The 16,414-nt window shown below is 34.6% G+C and overlaps 1 protein-coding gene across 50 annotated transcripts in view; it reads left to right on the top strand.

Moving 5' to 3' along the window:
- Positions 1-16,414, top strand: part of RIMS1 (regulating synaptic membrane exocytosis 1) — a 316,668-nt gene that overhangs the window by 207,392 nt on the left and 92,862 nt on the right. For 16 of the 50 annotated variants that reach the window (XM_071806897.1, XM_071806904.1, XM_071806877.1 and 13 more), the window contains 5 exons: positions 300-413; positions 866-955; positions 7,061-7,144; positions 11,154-11,231; positions 13,394-13,465. In XM_071806897.1, coding sequence (XP_071662998.1) covers positions 300-413; positions 866-955; positions 7,061-7,144; positions 11,154-11,231; positions 13,394-13,465 — 438 coding nt within the window. The remainder of the gene's footprint in view (positions 1-299; positions 414-865; positions 956-7,060; positions 7,145-11,153; positions 11,232-13,393; positions 13,466-16,414) is intronic. The other 34 variants (XM_071806882.1, XM_071806909.1, XM_071806903.1 and 31 more) reach the window with 9 other exon arrangements.

Raw genomic sequence — 16,414 nt, 5'->3', positions numbered from 1 at the left:
AAAAAAAAAATTAGTTTTCCCTTGTTTATTAAAAAAAAAAAAAAAAGATAAAAGTTTCATACACTTTTAATAAGCGAGAAATAAGAGGTATAATCCTAAAATAACTTCATGTAACTGTTGAAATTAACCTTTACATTACAAAAAAAAACCCAAACCACTTTGTATTAGGTAGAGTTGTTTTCACTGTTAAAATTATATGTTGCATATTTTTCTTTGTTACATTCTTTTGTTTATATGTAAGATTTTGGTTACATGTCACATTTATTTTCATTTTGTTTAAATAATTTTAATTTATAAAGCTCAACTCTTCCTGCATGTGCTAAGACCAAATCAATGATTAGACAGGATATTTCGCTCCTTCGTGATTGCCTTAATTCACGAATACCGAAATTTGAAGATGATCTACTGGTTAGGTAAGAAGCTGAGGATTAATCCCACCTCCTGTTTGGTACCTAATATGGATTTGCAGAATAAATGAGCTTCACTGTAAAGTGATTTCACATAATATGCAGTTTATCACATCCTTTTATGTTGGCTGAAGATTTACTGTTGTTAATAAGGATTTAAATTTATGGGTATTTCTCATTCTGCTTTTCTGAATGTTGTTCTGTCTCATTCAGTTTTAAACATTTCAACAATCTTAGCAAAAAAAAAAAAATTTAGCAGTCTTTCGTTGGCTTTTATTTTCTAAAGAAATCTTGGCACTGTCATCCAGTCAGCTCTTTTACGTTTTCCTTAATTAAATCATTGTGATTCTACATTTTCTGTAAAAAGAACATTATTTTATGAGTTAATATCTAACATTGTATTCCTTTGTTTTCTTTTTCTTTCTCTTCTACCATTGGATGCAATGCACTGGCACTAGTGAACTACAGCCCTCCCTTGACAGGGCTAGGAGTGCTAGTACCAACTGCTTGAGACCAGATACTAGTTTGCATTCACCAGAACGAGAAAGGTATAAAATAAAAACTTATGAATTTCTTGTCATCTGTGCTGGTGATCTTTCTCAGTTTTGTTTTTCTTCATATGAGTACTCTACATTCTTGTACATCCATGTCTGCTTTGGGATTTGTAGACATTTTTGCTCCTGTATTCATGTGTGTCATGTAAATTGTGTGTTGGAGTTTATATCTGCTTCTGGCTTCTTTCCTTGTTTTAGTTCAAGCTGATGTCGTTGTTATAAAAGTCCTCAGTATGCTGATAATAGCATTGCAGTGTTAAGTGTTTTGGTTGTTAATCTCCATCATCACTTGCTAAAACGTATTATGTTTGTTTCTTGCCTGTTCTGTGAACTGTTAATAAGGCAGTGACATAATTTATGAATTATGACAAAACTCACACCTTTCAAAACAGAACTGTAGTTTGTATAGTCACGTATTTTCTATAAAACAGCCAAACATTGCTTTCTTCATCTAATCTGCTCTATTTGTTTTTGCAATTACAAGGCAAATCACTGCATTAGGATTTTTTCACTCTGTGACATTGTATTAAGGCTCACATAAGTCTTCAGAAGACAAGTTTGCAATTTAAATGAAATACTGTTGTGTCACATACCTTGTGCAAGCATTTTATGGATGCTTTCTGAATTTTTAATATTACAATAGCTTAATGCAAAACCTTGGGTGAAACAAATACTACTGGTGTGTTCCACAAAGGAATTTTCAGCACTTTCAGTGGTTTTGGCTAAGCACTATAGCATTTTAGAGTGAAATTTTAGCTTCACCAAAGGCGAAAATAGGCTCCCATTGAGTGGGAATATGGTGGAATTACAATTTCATCTGTGCAGTACATATTAAACTAGTGTGGCAGTGAATTATGCAAAGTTGCTTTGTCAGTCAACCCTTAGTGTGATGGTTATAACAGTTACAACATTTTTATTATTGTGGGAGAGGACCTCTGAAGAAAGGCAATAAGAACATACTTTTCTCTTTGAGATAACGTTTCTCCTGAGTTTTTTGTGAAATTTCTCTTTTCCCCACTTGCCACTGCTCTGTGACTGGAACTTTGCTTTTCTCAAGTTGTGCCCTTGTTGCAGAGGAATGATTAATGTTCTGCTGTGATTTCTCAGTGGATCTACACTAGTTCATTTCTTTTCAAGATTGAGCTCAAGATATCATAGATAACATATACATTGTTATTAAAAGAAAAAAGTATAACAGAAATAAGACCACTCAGAATAAAATAAAAGGCATCATTCTAGATTTTTTAAAAATATCATAGCATCATATTAGTAACTAAGTATGAAGATATATATGGCTGTATTCATCTTCAAGCAGCTATTTAATGTAATGTCGTATGGACATGACCAGTATATGTTTTGTACTTTTATTTGCCACCCATCGAGGTGAATGTTCCGTGAAGCACTAACTGGCGATTGTAAACTATCTAGTTAAAATACGATACTCAAAACTACACCTGTCACTGATGTTCAGTAGTTCTGTTATGTCTTTATAATTCATGTCCAGCAATCTCTGTCCAACAACCACGGCACAGAATCTGCAGCATTTTTCATTATCTTCTTATAAAGAAAAGTGTTTAGTCTGTGTTAATAGCTTCTACTGCTACTAAGCACACACTTTTAAAATCATGTTGGTTGGAAAAGACCTTTAAGATCATCGGGTCCAACCATTAACCTCATGATTTTGCCAAATCATCTCTGGGCCTGATCCGGAAGAATTGTCCATCACTATGAAACTTTTACTTCTTTGCTTTTAGAAGTCTTAAATAAATGCTTTTGACTTGAGATCCTTCAAGAGAGTTTAGAAAAGCTCTTTTTTTAGGAAATTATATTCAAATTTTTCGTGATGGTTGTGTTGAAAATAGTTAGATCTGTGTGGCTCTGACAGAGGACTTCGGATATAACTTTTTTTTTTTACCAACATAGATGATATTTTTCCATTACAGCCCAATTTTTGGAGGAAGATGGTATATTTAATGTATTAGAACCACCAAATTAATATTTTTGTTTTGGGGGAAGCCAATTTTATAAGATGTAATTCTCCACTGTTGAATGTATCTGCCTACACTTTAGTGTGAGGTTTAGTGATCAGTTGAAGGAATGATAGAGGAAACTTCAGTCTGAAGAACACAGAATTGAGTCCAAGGTATGTAGAAAGCATTTTGTTTCTCTGCTGGACAAGATGAGAATAAGGGACTTATCATACAGTAAGACAGGTTCATCTTAAACAATAGGAAAGCTTTTTTTGAAACAAATCTAATGAGACACTGTAATAGACAATATGGAAAAGGTTGTGGCTTCATTACTGCAGACTGTCTGAGAAGCGATCAGACAAACATCTATCAGGTGTAGAGCTGGTCCTGCACGTAGCAAGGAGAAACACTATATGGTTTTGTGAAGTCCAATCTGTACAGCACCACTCCATTATTATTATCATTATTATTATTATTGTTATTATTATTATTATTATTATTACTACTACTACTGTTACTATTATTCTTATATTTGAGGGACCTATGTTGAAGGTATTGTTAGTTGCTTTCATGGTGTTTCTTCCCCACCCCCTCAATGAAATTGTAGATTTTATTTTAAAATTTGGACTTTTAGTCCTCAAACTATAAAGACAGACTTGTAAATGTGGCATTGCATACTTTCTTCAAGAAAATTATGAGTATGCTCACCTATGGACAATTATTTCTACTTATTGCCTCAACGTTTTGTCTCAGAGGTTATATATTAGGTTGTATTTGAGATCAAGAGTTAAAATTGTCCACTTGAGCTTTTTTTACCAAAATGATATTAGATGTGTGTAAATGATGGACAGTAGAGCCCTATTTCTCTATGTTAGTGATTTGTTGGAAAGGGTTTTAATTGTTAAGCTCTATACATGTCATTTGGAATGATCAGAGTAGTCCCTGTTTTTCAAGATGCTGCTTTGGCAGTAAAAGTTATTTTGTTGACCCACATATACCAACAGAAAGATACTTGCAGCAACATGTATGAATTTGGGATGCATAAGTCTTGTTAGTTGTGCTAAAACAAAAAAAAATGAAACCAACAAAAAAGACATTCCTTTTCTCCTGCTATAAGCTTCATCTTTTGAGCAAGGGAAGTCTGTATAACTTGACTGGCAAACTGACCTTGCCCTGACACAGACCTGCTGAAGCTTTTTGGTAAATCGGATCATTTGGTACAAAACTTCATCCTTCATATATTTCTCTTTGGCACAGTATACACTAGAATATTCAGAAAGATCCAGACCCTGCTAATATATCTCTACAGTTGTACCATGCCTACCGTTTTTTTTATCTTTTTTTTTTTTTTAAACATAGAATAGAATCACAGAATCATTTCAGTTGGAAGAGACCCTCTGGATCGTCGAGTCCAACCATAACCTAACCTAACTCTGGCACTAAACCATGTCCCTGAGAACCTTGCCTAAACGCCTTTTAAACACCTCCAGGGATGGTGACTCCACCACTTCCCTGGGCAGCCTGTTCCAATGCCTGACAACCCTTTCTGGGAAGAATTTTTTCTAATATCCAATCTAAACCTCCCCTGGCACAACTTGAGGCCATTTCCTCTCATCCTATTACTTGTTACTTGGAAGAAGAGACCAACATCCTCCATGCTACAACCTCCTTTCAGGTAGTTGCAGACAGCAATAAGGTCTCCCCTCAGCCTCCTTTTCTCCAGGCTAAACAGCCCCAGTTCCCTCAACTGCTCCTCATGAGGCTTGTGCTCCAGACCCCTCACCAGCTCATTGCCCTCCTCTGCACTGTCTGTAGTATTACAATGTCCTTCTTATGATGAGGGGCCCAAAACTGATCAAAGGATTCAAGGTGGGGCCTCACCTGTTTATTCCAAGCTGTTTTTTTTTTCAAAATGACTGTGTTGTTGAAGTTTCTGTGATGATCTGCAAGGCATTTGTTAGTTTGCAATATAGTTATAAATATCCTCTAATGCCACTGAAAATGTTTTTTTTTTTGCTGCTACTACTTCATTAAGTATGATTTTAATTGTCCTTTTCACTGTGTCTCAAAATATTTTCTCCATGTAAATTTGGCACCAGTTCTTTAGAACAGGGAAATTTGTTTGCTTCCCCCAGCCTCCAGTCAGGAAAGCATGTAGGCATGAGATTTAAGTGCAGTATTTGAACTGATTCATCAGTGATTTCCCATCATATTAGCATCTTGATTTAAAATTGCAGCCAATGATGGTTACTTTATAATATGTAGTGCGGCTTTTATTTACCTTCTGGGTTTCTTGTGTTGCCAACAATTGTGTCTCAGCAGTTAGCAGTTGGATGGGTTGGTGCTACTTGTGTGTCTTGGTCCTGAGAGGTTCGTTAGTGAAGATGTGAACAAATAAAAGTGAGGAGCGTAAGCCCAGGAATTAGTTCTTGTACAACAGGGTCAGCATCTCTGCAAAATATAGCCCCAGCAGCTGCGTTAGATTTGTTCTGAGGTACTTTGCTACGGTAAGAATAATTTCAAAGATCTTCAGGATGTTTGCTGTCAGCTGCCCACCACCACCTGAACAGGATACAGAGCCCAACAATTACCTGTTACCTACTCATAAATAGATAGTAGAGAAGTTGGAACTGTCAGCTGATGCAGTTAAGACCTGTCCTTATTTCAGCTTGATTTGTCTAGGGTTTTTTAATAAGTCTGAAGTATTAGGTGTTTATATTGCATGTTGTTAAGGAAGTTTTGTTGTATGTCACTATTTATGTTTAAAATAATGTACAGTAAAATGACTGTTTGCGCTAAATATTCAACATATTGTGTTTACAGTTCTTTTCAACCACATAAAGGAATAGGTTATTGCATGTTTGTCAGCATCGTACTGGAGCTTATGGTCATTCAAAATTCAGTGAAAGAGCATGTTCTCAAAGTTCATACTGCATGGCCTACTTAATTCTATCAAGTGCTGTTTAATAGTTATAGTAGATATCAGCATATTAAGGGCTTTGACTGAATGCACTGACGCATTAATGTTTTCTTTAACTCTTGCTTTGGAGAGAAAAAGAAACTAACTACTAACAACCTCTTGAAATTTCTGAAATATCTTCCTAACTGTTCAAGTGATGTTAATCTCCTTGAAGCTTTTGTTATTTGCATGTTCCATAAATCAAACCCTTTTCCTTATTACATGGACTGGAAGGATGCCTCAGAAAGTGAAATATGCAGAGTTTATGTAAACATTTTACTGTTTGTAAATTAATTGTTATATTTTGATTTTGTAAACTGTTATGCATACACTTGAACTATTACAATCACATAACATCCTAACAAAATAAGCAACACCAGTCTATAGCGTAGTATACATCAATCTAAATTAAATGAGCTTTTTCAATTAAAAAGTCATGTAAGACACCAGTTTTCATTCACAATTCAGACTCTTTTTATTAAATTTAATTATATAACATAATCTGGTGGTATGTAATGCAGGAATGCAGAGAAATGAACAGAAGAGCAAGCTGGCTGCACACACTTTAATACATATTCTTTAAGGAAGAAAAATTACCCAGGTACTTCTACACAAATGTTGTAGCTTAGTTGTAGCTCATTAATTTTTTACTCTCTCGTGTTCCAGAAAAGGGTCATTTTATGTCTTAGAATTTTTCTTATAATTCATAGTCCTACATTTTTACTGAGAATGCATTTTTTCAGTGCAAAGAGCTAGGATAGATGGGCTTAACAAAAAACCAGCCAGTAGTAAACAAGCAATAACCATCATATGGTCTTTGAAAAGCTCTTCTAGGTTTGGAATTATGACTTTCTGTGTGAATGACAGGCTTTTAGATAGTGTACCATTTGAGAACATTTGAAAACATAATGGTACACTATGTAATAGATTTGTATCAGTCTAAATTTTGCATCTGTGGGCATACACTGTCTTTCTTTCAGCTGTAATGTTTCTGCAGTGAGCAGCCACAGGAATGGTATACTTGGGAATTAGAAAACTGCTAGAAAAATAATCAAATTACACATTTTTTAAACTTTTTGGGGTATTTTTCCAGTCCCAAATCCCATCTATTTAATTTTATCACAAACTAAATATGCTATTTTTTTCCTGTTTTATCGAACGGGCAAACAGGGGTAGATGGTCCCCCTCCCTAGAGAGGAGACGACCTACTAGTCCCAGGATTCATATCCAGCATGCATCTCCGGAGGATGACAGGTACTAGTCAACTCCTCCCAGTTGAAAAGTAGCTTACTGCATCCTGCACTCACAGAGGAGTATCCTGAAATTTATAAGTATGCATATATGTAGAGAGAGACTTACAACTTCCAGAAGCCCAAATTAAAACAGCAGCTTAGGTATCATCTCTGCATTTTGTTGAACTGCTATAAAGCACCCAAGAGATAATGTCTTTTCAAGTTTTCTGTTTGCCTGAATGGTCACAAGCCATGAAAGAAAATGTCTGATACAACAGACCATCAACTTTGTCAATGTTCTTTAGTCTGTTTTTACCTGCTTCTGTAAATGTTGGTGGTGTTTTCACTGTGGTGCTTTATAATATAAGTATTTGTTATAGAGCCTGTTCTTGTCTAGGTGTTTATATTTTTTTTTCCTGTTTATTAACAAACTGTTCATAAGGGGAAAAAAACAAACCACCAAAACCACGAACTAAACACAAACTGTTATGTTTGAAATCTTGGTAACACTTGCTAGTTGATGCATGTAAAAATTGGCTCTGTTTGTAAATTCTGTCTGAAATCATGATGGTCTCCATGGTGCAGGTTTTCCCAACGAGGTAGGTTTGGGTTAAAAACACCAGTGCTTTAAATAAATTCTTATTCTGAATGCCACCTATGAATTATAGAAGCACCTTTGATTTTTACTTGTCATGAGTGTTCTCCCTCTATTTTTCCAGATAGATGAGGTGTTTTTATAAGTGGACATTATAATTTCTATTGAGATGCACATTAAAAATTTTCCTGTCAATTTTTTTGTGTTAGAGCAAATGACAGGATACAGATGATTCATGTAAATAATCCATAAATGTGTAAACTCTCATGAAGTTGCACTTCAAACTTTTAAGACTCAGTTACTATAGTGCTAGTGCTTACCTTCTGCTAAAGTCTATCCACAGTACTTATAGTGTCATTTGTCTTGTTTGCTTGATACTGGATGTATGACACTAATACAAGGTTGGAAGTGTGTAATTGTGTTTGGATAGCATTTCCTATTTTATTTGAGTAAGGCAGCATTATAAATTTTAAAATGAAATTTGTGAAATGTTATTTCAAAACGGTCCCCCCTTACAGACACTTCATTTCTAGAAATTTTGCCAATACATCAATATGATGGGACAGCTATTAATAGTTTACAAATGTACTTTTAGACGTTTTTAAGTAATTTTGCTTCCCATTTTTCAAATCAATGGAAAGATTGTCTATTACTTCAGTGAATCAGACTTGGTAAAATCTTGTTGTCGTTGAAGAGATTAGAATTAAATCATAATCACCTGACATATCAGTGAAATGAGGTTTTCATCTAAATACTAAATTCTTAATACAGAATTGTAAGCCTTTTGATGTCAGCTGGAGTTTTGTGGAGAAAGACTGATACAATCTAATACCTGTTAGCAAACATATGAAAGTAAAGCATCTGTAGGATACAGAATCTGTTCTGGGAAAGATTTTGACCTGAGAGAAAGCAGTCCCTTCTTGTGCTTGGAAGTCCTGCAGGTCATCTGGTCACCAAATCCCAGCAATGCATCCAGTGCTGAAGGCTTTTAGGCTATCCCCAATCCTGATGACTGGTTGCAACCTCCCAGTTCCAAGATCCCTGTTTAAGAGAAGCTCACAGAACACTGGGCTCTTTGCATCGAAGGCCAATACAAAATAACAGCCCACCTTGTTTGGAGAGAGAGTATCAGTGAGGGAATCAAAGGTGCTTTACCTTTGTTTTTTTTGTTCACATTCATGCTGATTATTATATTTCCCATAGCTTTGACATTTGCCCAAAACCACTCAGTTCTATAATTTCTGTATTTTTAAGCTGTGCTTGCGTCAATTTGACAACAGATGCAGTGGGTGTCAGGGAATGATGGATCAGCAGGGGTAACTAGCTGCTTATCACTGCTTTCAAATTGTATTTTCACAGATTAATTGACTTTGACAGATGTCATCTTACTCTTCATTTGAGTACATTCCAGATTTACTTTACAAATTGGACCAATTTGCATATAGGGTGCAATCAAGAAGATCTATTTCTGATGACATTTCTTAAACATATGACTTATGCATTATAGCTAATTTTAATCATTTAAATTCAGCTTTTGCAACATTGTGTTTATTGATACTGATTCATAATATAAATTTTAGTAAAGCTTTTGGCAAGATTGTTGTTATTCTGGAATTCGTTCACTTGCCATTTTAGAAAAAGTGACTTGTACCTTGATAAGATGAAGACATGAATTATATGTTATTCCAGTGTTAAGAATCAGCAAGTGCTTGGTTAGTATAATGTATTTTTAAAAGAAGAGCTTTTGAGCTGAATTTGGTAGCTTCATTGCTAGGATTTTTTTTTTTTTTAATATTAGAAATTAGAATTAGAAAGTCTGTCTAAAGCAAAAGACTTTCTGGTAACTGGAAATATCATAAGTGATGATAAAAACAAGGTGAATGAAAGCTGAGCATTTAATGGTAGGTGGGAATTTTGTTCAGACTGTTCTTTCGGAGAAGTCTGTGTATGATTTCAGCACATAACCAAACTGGATAAATAAGCCTTTAAAAATTAATTCTCCTGTATTTTCAGTAAAGTAGCTTTTGGCAGTCATGCAAGCATCTGTAAGAATGCTTGTCCAGGAGTCATCCTGAATTCAGCTGTGGAGCAAGTACTCTTCTGGTACCTCCCAGCTCACGTACTGTGTAGGTCCAGCCTTCCAGAAATCTTCAGGAAAAATCAGGAAGTATTGAACATGGCATTGGTGATCGCTTTAATACTATATAAATGAACAGATTAACTGCAAACCACTGTGGTCTCTTGTGCAAGTCAGTAATAAATTACTTTAAATGTTAGATACTGAATTTTATACAAATGCTATTTTGTCACTTGAAGAGTAGTGATTTTTAATTTTGGTAGGACTGTTATATTTCTGTGTGTAGATTTTGCTTACAGTCAACAATGATAAGTATTTTGAGGAAACAGGGTCTTTTGCACATGAACTCTGAATAGCTTGTCTGTATATAAAATAATATATGTATAGTGCTTGTCTGTATGTGTAACAATGCCTTATTGATCAGTGATTTAGTGTGACAGTTGATAGACTTAGGATCTTAAGAGAAATGTTATCGTTTCCTCACCATAATGGAGATATAGATGCAAATTTATTACATACCCTAGATTATTGGTGGACTGCAAATTTTGCTGAGTTTTCTCATTAAAAGCTGTTTTATATTTGAAAAAAAATTTACATTGATATGCCATATCAAGGAAAACATTTATTTTTACCATATATTCCATAAAAAACTAATAATAAACCAACAAGCTAATAATCTTTATGCCAAATTGAAACCTGTGAACAAATTGAGTTTCTTAAACAGCTTCAGCAGAAATGGAAATACTACAGAAATTAAGAAATATTCAGAGCTTTATTGGAATTTTTTTTAAAAAGCTGAGTCGGTTATTATACTTTACTATTTAATTGTTGTTAATTAGTACTCTAGCAGACTAGCTGGCAATAGAATATGAAATTTTCATCAAAATATGTGAAAGTATGACATTTACTTGCATTTTCAGGATAATTTCATGATATAATGACAAAATATGCAATTTTCAAATTCCTAAGGGAAGGTGTTCTGTATAGGTTTATGTAATAGTCTAATGAACAATACTGTAGACTAATTCTCAAGAAGTATAATGGCAACTATTCATCCACAGTGCTGCCATTCAACATGTAGAGTATAAAAGTTGGGGTTTTTTAAATTATTGTGGCTTTCATTCTTAATTTCATCTTAGATTGCTGCTTTATGACTGAAAATTTTAGCATTTCCTTGAAGTGTACAAATTAAATCAACTGAAGGGGAAATGAGAAATAGAATTTTTCTCAGCCGATACTGCCTTAATGCTTTTGGTTTATATATTTTACTGCATGTCTCCACCTTCACTGCATGTGACCATCTCTCTGTTTCTGCTCATTCTGTCCAAATTCACATCCATGTTTCCAAATTTTCTGAAGAACAAGGACGCTGGAGTCTTGCATTCCAGAACAGGACAGTGTAGACCACCTAAGTGCTAAACCTGGAGCAGCACAGAGGTATCCTTATTTACTCAAATCATAGTTCCAAGTAAATGAGGCATTGCTTATAGTATACTCTTCATATGCTCTGCGTAATACTTTCATGTATTTAGTTTTTTGTTCTCTTTTGATGTGTAAGTACCTATATGCATGGATTGTCCATAGATAATATATTATCCCCCAGAAAGTATGTTTAAGAGGTAAATTTGAGTATGACATGAGTGCTCTTATCCCCACTGTGCTCTTCGGCCATGAAGGGATGCCCACCTGTAAATATTAGTGTTAGTACTAATACATACCTGCCAGTGCCCAGAGTGTCCTCAGGCTGACCCATGACCACGAGTGCTGTACTAGGCTGTTCAGCTATACGGAATTGTACGCAGTGTCATCTTAGCAAGAAGAAGGAAATACGAAGGAATTTGTGATTTTAAAGGTATTTCTAATGTGTGCTGCTCACAAGGACAGCAGAGAGAGCAGAGAAATAAGTATATTCGGCTCACCAGAGCTATGTATTATTTTGTCACTTTTCACAGGAAAGCATTTCCTACTCTCAGCTTTTCCACCCTACTAAGAGTGATCGTGTGCTTTTTTTCTCCATTGCACATAATGTCACAGTCTAAGCAACTGACATAAGAAGTAAGAGGAAAATAAGCCCCATAACCAGCCAAACAGAAAATGAAGAGAGTGACGTCATTTGAGCGATGATGCTGCTGCATACAATGGATCTAACCATAGGCTTTAAGTAAAGCTGCAGTATTTAATATCTGATTCCCTGTCTATCCATCTTGTATTTGTCCTGATAAAGAGAAAAAATTAAAAAGTAATAAGAATATACAAAAAATAAACCTGGAAAAAATAGTTTGAGGACAAAGGGGATTTTAATTTTTAATCCAAGGGGATATTTTTGGTAAGAGAACATATTCTTTTAAAACATGGTAAACATCTGGTAATGACCTCTGCTCATGCAAAAAAAAAAAAAAAAATTATTTTGCTGCAGTATTTTCTTTGTTTTGGAGCACACTGAATCACAGTATAGCACTCATCAAATATTGCAGAGGGTACAAATCAGGAAAATCCTCTGTGATTAGATATAATTTGATGTTTAGATATCTTCCAGTTCAGACACTGTATTGCTCTTTATAACCACAAAGGTTTAAAAGGAAAAAATAATTTTTAAAGTATTATTTTTATCTATTTGTTTTGCCCACAGTAATTCATTTATAGGTTAATATATGACATTGATTACGTTGTTGCAAGTTCCTATACATGCTTCTTGCACTAGCGTAAGATGCAGATTAAGGTTTCTCAACATTTCTCGTCTATCAATGAATAATCATTGCTCCCTGGTTTTGACCACTTGTGAAATACTATGTGCGCTTTTTTGTTCTAAAAAAACTGATACATATTGATGATTATCAGAGGTTTAAAATTGTAAATTCTAATTTGTAAATGCTCACATTACTATGGATAATAATGGAAATTTTGGAACACGTAAGGCTTGCAGAGGTCTTTATAGTATATATATAGTCCTGGATCATAATGGTGAAGCATGCTTTACCTTTGTTCTTGTATTTATTGACTCATATTACGGTTTGTTGTTCTTATTTACTATCTAAGTAAATGTGTAGACTGTCGGAGATTTTAATGCAACAAGATTTTTGAGAAACCAGGGGTTTTATTAATACTGTGGCAGCATTATTGAAATCAAATCTGTTGCAGTATTTGTTTTGCTTTTGAAATTTAGATTTAAAAGCATTTTTTTTAATTTTACATCTGAATAGTATTTCCTGTTTTTTTCTGCAACGTTTTTTCCTGCCGTCTACTCTGCATTTGTTTTTTATGCTGTCAAGAGAGGACTAAAAGGCCTATGAGGAGGAATTGTTTCTTATCAAATACAGACTGTGAAGTGGGAACCAGCTGCACATTCAGTCAGGATTGGTGTTACCTCCCCTGTTTTGTTACGTCATAACTTTCACACCATCAGCCTCAATCAAACCTAATCGGGGCCATGTGTCTTAAACCTCAAGTTCACCAGCATGTCCATGCAGATAGTTGTCACTTTTTCATCTGTCAGCCATTTACGTTATTACATTTACAATACATTAATAAATATATAATCCTCATATTTTTGTATTCTTTTTCTTCTCTGTTTGTTTCTTTTCTGACATATCATTTCACAGGCAGTCCAGAAAAGTGGAAAGATATAGCAGCCAAAAACAAACTAGGAAAGGCTCTGCAACTGAAACAGAAAGGTAGGATTGCTGATTGATGAGTAAACATCTCTTATAATCAATCTGATTCCAGTTTTTGCAATACACCTGTAATACAACTTTGAAAGCAGAACATCTGTAACAGTGCCAAAAGATATGTTGTCATAATTTACAGTATTATTATTTCCTTTGCATCTATAGTATTAGCACTGCTTGCTGTGTTGCATACATATGGAATTTTTCTGGCATTCTCCATCATTGCAGACAAACTCAGTGGTAAAGACTCGCAGTCCATCCATTTTATGAGCACAGATCTGAGACCCATTGCCACTATCTTGGTCTCTGTAAGTTGAAATGTGGCAATGTGTAGCATATTTCATTAGTAAACATAAACTAAAAATTTTCTGCAATCTACCAGTGATCTTTTTGCAAAAAAATCTCATCTAGTTTACAATAACTTGGATGATGAAAAAATGTATTAACAGATTAATAATTCAAAACGTCTCTGATCAAATTAATTTCATTTTATCCTATAAAAATCTTAAGTTATGCATTTAAATCCATATAGAAAAAATTATAATATATCGTTACATAAAGTTAATATAAACACTGGGACTTCAACCTTTGTATTCATTGAATTCTCCTGTACTTGTGTTATCATTGTAACTTTTAGCTTTCATGCTATAGTAATATAGGTTTATGTATTCAAATTATTAAGTAAAAGTGAAAAAAAAATATGTCTACTAAATCATAGGTATATATAATTGAGTTTTAAACTCTGTGTATTGGCTGAAATAAAAGCAGTGAGGAGGGGTGAGATCCTAAGTTTGTCAGAAACAGGTTTATGTTGCCTTGATTAGCAGAGGAGCAATGTACATCTCTTTACCATGTGAGGGTTGAAAAACTTCCATGAAAAACACAGACTCATTTTTACTTTTAATGCAAATGCACATTATGTAGCAAAATTTGAGCTTTTATTTTATTTTACTGCTTCAAGTCCCAGATTATTGTTCCTGATCCAAAAGCAATGGTTATATTTTTCTCAGGTTTAATGATTCTATTGTCATAACAGCTCAGTTGCTTTTCGAGTTTAGGTCAGAGCAATTAGCTAAATGATGGCTGAAAAATGACAGTTTTGCCATTGGGATCACTAAAGCCATATTTACCCTGTTTTTTCTAACTTATGCAGAGTGAGGGGAGCCACTGGGACTGAGGTCCAAGAGACTCAGAGTTCTCAATCACAATTCAGACTATATGGTTAGAAAGCTTGGCATGAAGATGAGAAGGGAGATAACATGCGAAAGAGATATGAAGTAAATGGAAGGGGGAAAAATGTGAACATAAACATAACTAGAAAGTATGGCAACAGAAAGGATAAGGAAGGAAAACAAAATATAAGAGTTTCAGATGATAAAAGGGCAGAGCAAAGAGTGAGAGATTCTGGCAGAGTATGAAAGGAAATCCCACACCACTTGCAATTGGACAAATCAGTGTATCATTATATACGTTTACGTTTCAAACCTGATACTTCAGTGGGTGAATGGGGGGACATCTGTATTCTACAGATGTTACGATCACTGCATAGGTCAAAAACCTGTTTACCCTAATTAGTGTTTCAAACTAATCTCAATATAGGGAAGGTATAAATCATAATCTTGAAATACTTAAAATTTCAGATATTGCAGGTGATATAGGAACTGATTTGCAGGGACTATGATTATGAATTGTTATGCTGAATATATCAGTAGCACATAGGCTCCATCTCAAAGGGTAAGCATTATGAGAAAGAGGCCTTTTGAGGCTTGGGCAACATGTTTCTCTGCTTTGAAATTACCAGCCTGGACATTTCAAAGCTTCTCATAATTATAAAGTACAAGTGAGGATTTATTCATATATATGAGAAAGCATGAGTCTGGAGGGCACTGTGAAGTATTGCTACAGTGTCTATATACAGAATTTGTATTGGATTTAATGAATTGATGGAAGTTGATACTTTAGTCATTGTTGTGCTGAGATAAATTTGGCATTGAGACATTCCCAGGTATTGGTTCTAGTCACTACCTAGTGCTAGTGTTTGGCGTGGAGGGGAGGGTGTTGTTGGCTTGAGGGGGTAGAGGGGGTTGTTTTTGTTTTTAAAGCAATATCAAATCACTTTTCATGAGTTATTAGGGGAAAAAAAAAAATCTCTTCTTTTTTTTTTTCCTGAAGTTAAGAGAAGTTACCGAAAGTGTGAGTCCCCATAGCTACATTTTTACTTTCCAGAAGAAAAAAGGCAGCTCTGATTTTTAATGATTTTAAGAGCAATAAACCCAGTGCAACAAGAGCATAGGGAAACATGAATTGTGCTTCTTGTTTTTACATCTCCGTGGGACATGGTGTAGGTTTCTGTTTTCACAAAATGATTCACTGCTATTAGATGTGAGACACAAATGCCTAAATAAGCCTGAGCGCTGTAGTTTATAATTTCATCATAGATATAATGTTGTGCTAGTGCCAGAAAGTTTTCATAACAGGGCAAGCAATTAATTTTCTCATCAAATGGCAAATATAACTCAATCCTATTTCTTTCTCATCTCTCCATTTCTGTCTTAGATTTGGGTTTTATTTTGGAATTTGCAGATCTGATCTGCTATTATTAGCTAAGAAGATTACTGGAATAAGATATCAGCATACCGTCAGCTTTTCTATAAAGCCTTTCAACATGCTATATAAGATCATATATAAGATTAACTTCTCTGTTTTTTGTGACAGCTTAGGAAATGTACATCAAAGGGAAAAGGCAGATCTTTTCAGGATAGTTTTCAGAGCCTAAGAATTCTCTTCATTCAATGAGATAAGCCTTCAAGACAGGATTCAGTAAACTCTTGTGAAGGGGTAAAACTGATTACATGAAAATTTTCTGTGCTTGTAGGACTGAGCAAAACTGTGGTAAAAATTGGTCCCTCCCAACCCTTAAAAGTTTTCTTTCAGCCCTAACTTATCACCCCAGAA

Source organism: Patagioenas fasciata, chromosome 3 (assembly GCF_037038585.1).
Source record: "Patagioenas fasciata isolate bPatFas1 chromosome 3, bPatFas1.hap1, whole genome shotgun sequence".
Classification (NCBI taxonomy): domain Eukaryota; kingdom Metazoa; phylum Chordata; class Aves; order Columbiformes; family Columbidae; genus Patagioenas; species Patagioenas fasciata.
The sequence above is the reverse complement of the archived record's forward strand: the minus strand, read 5'-3'. Positions and strand labels throughout refer to the sequence as shown.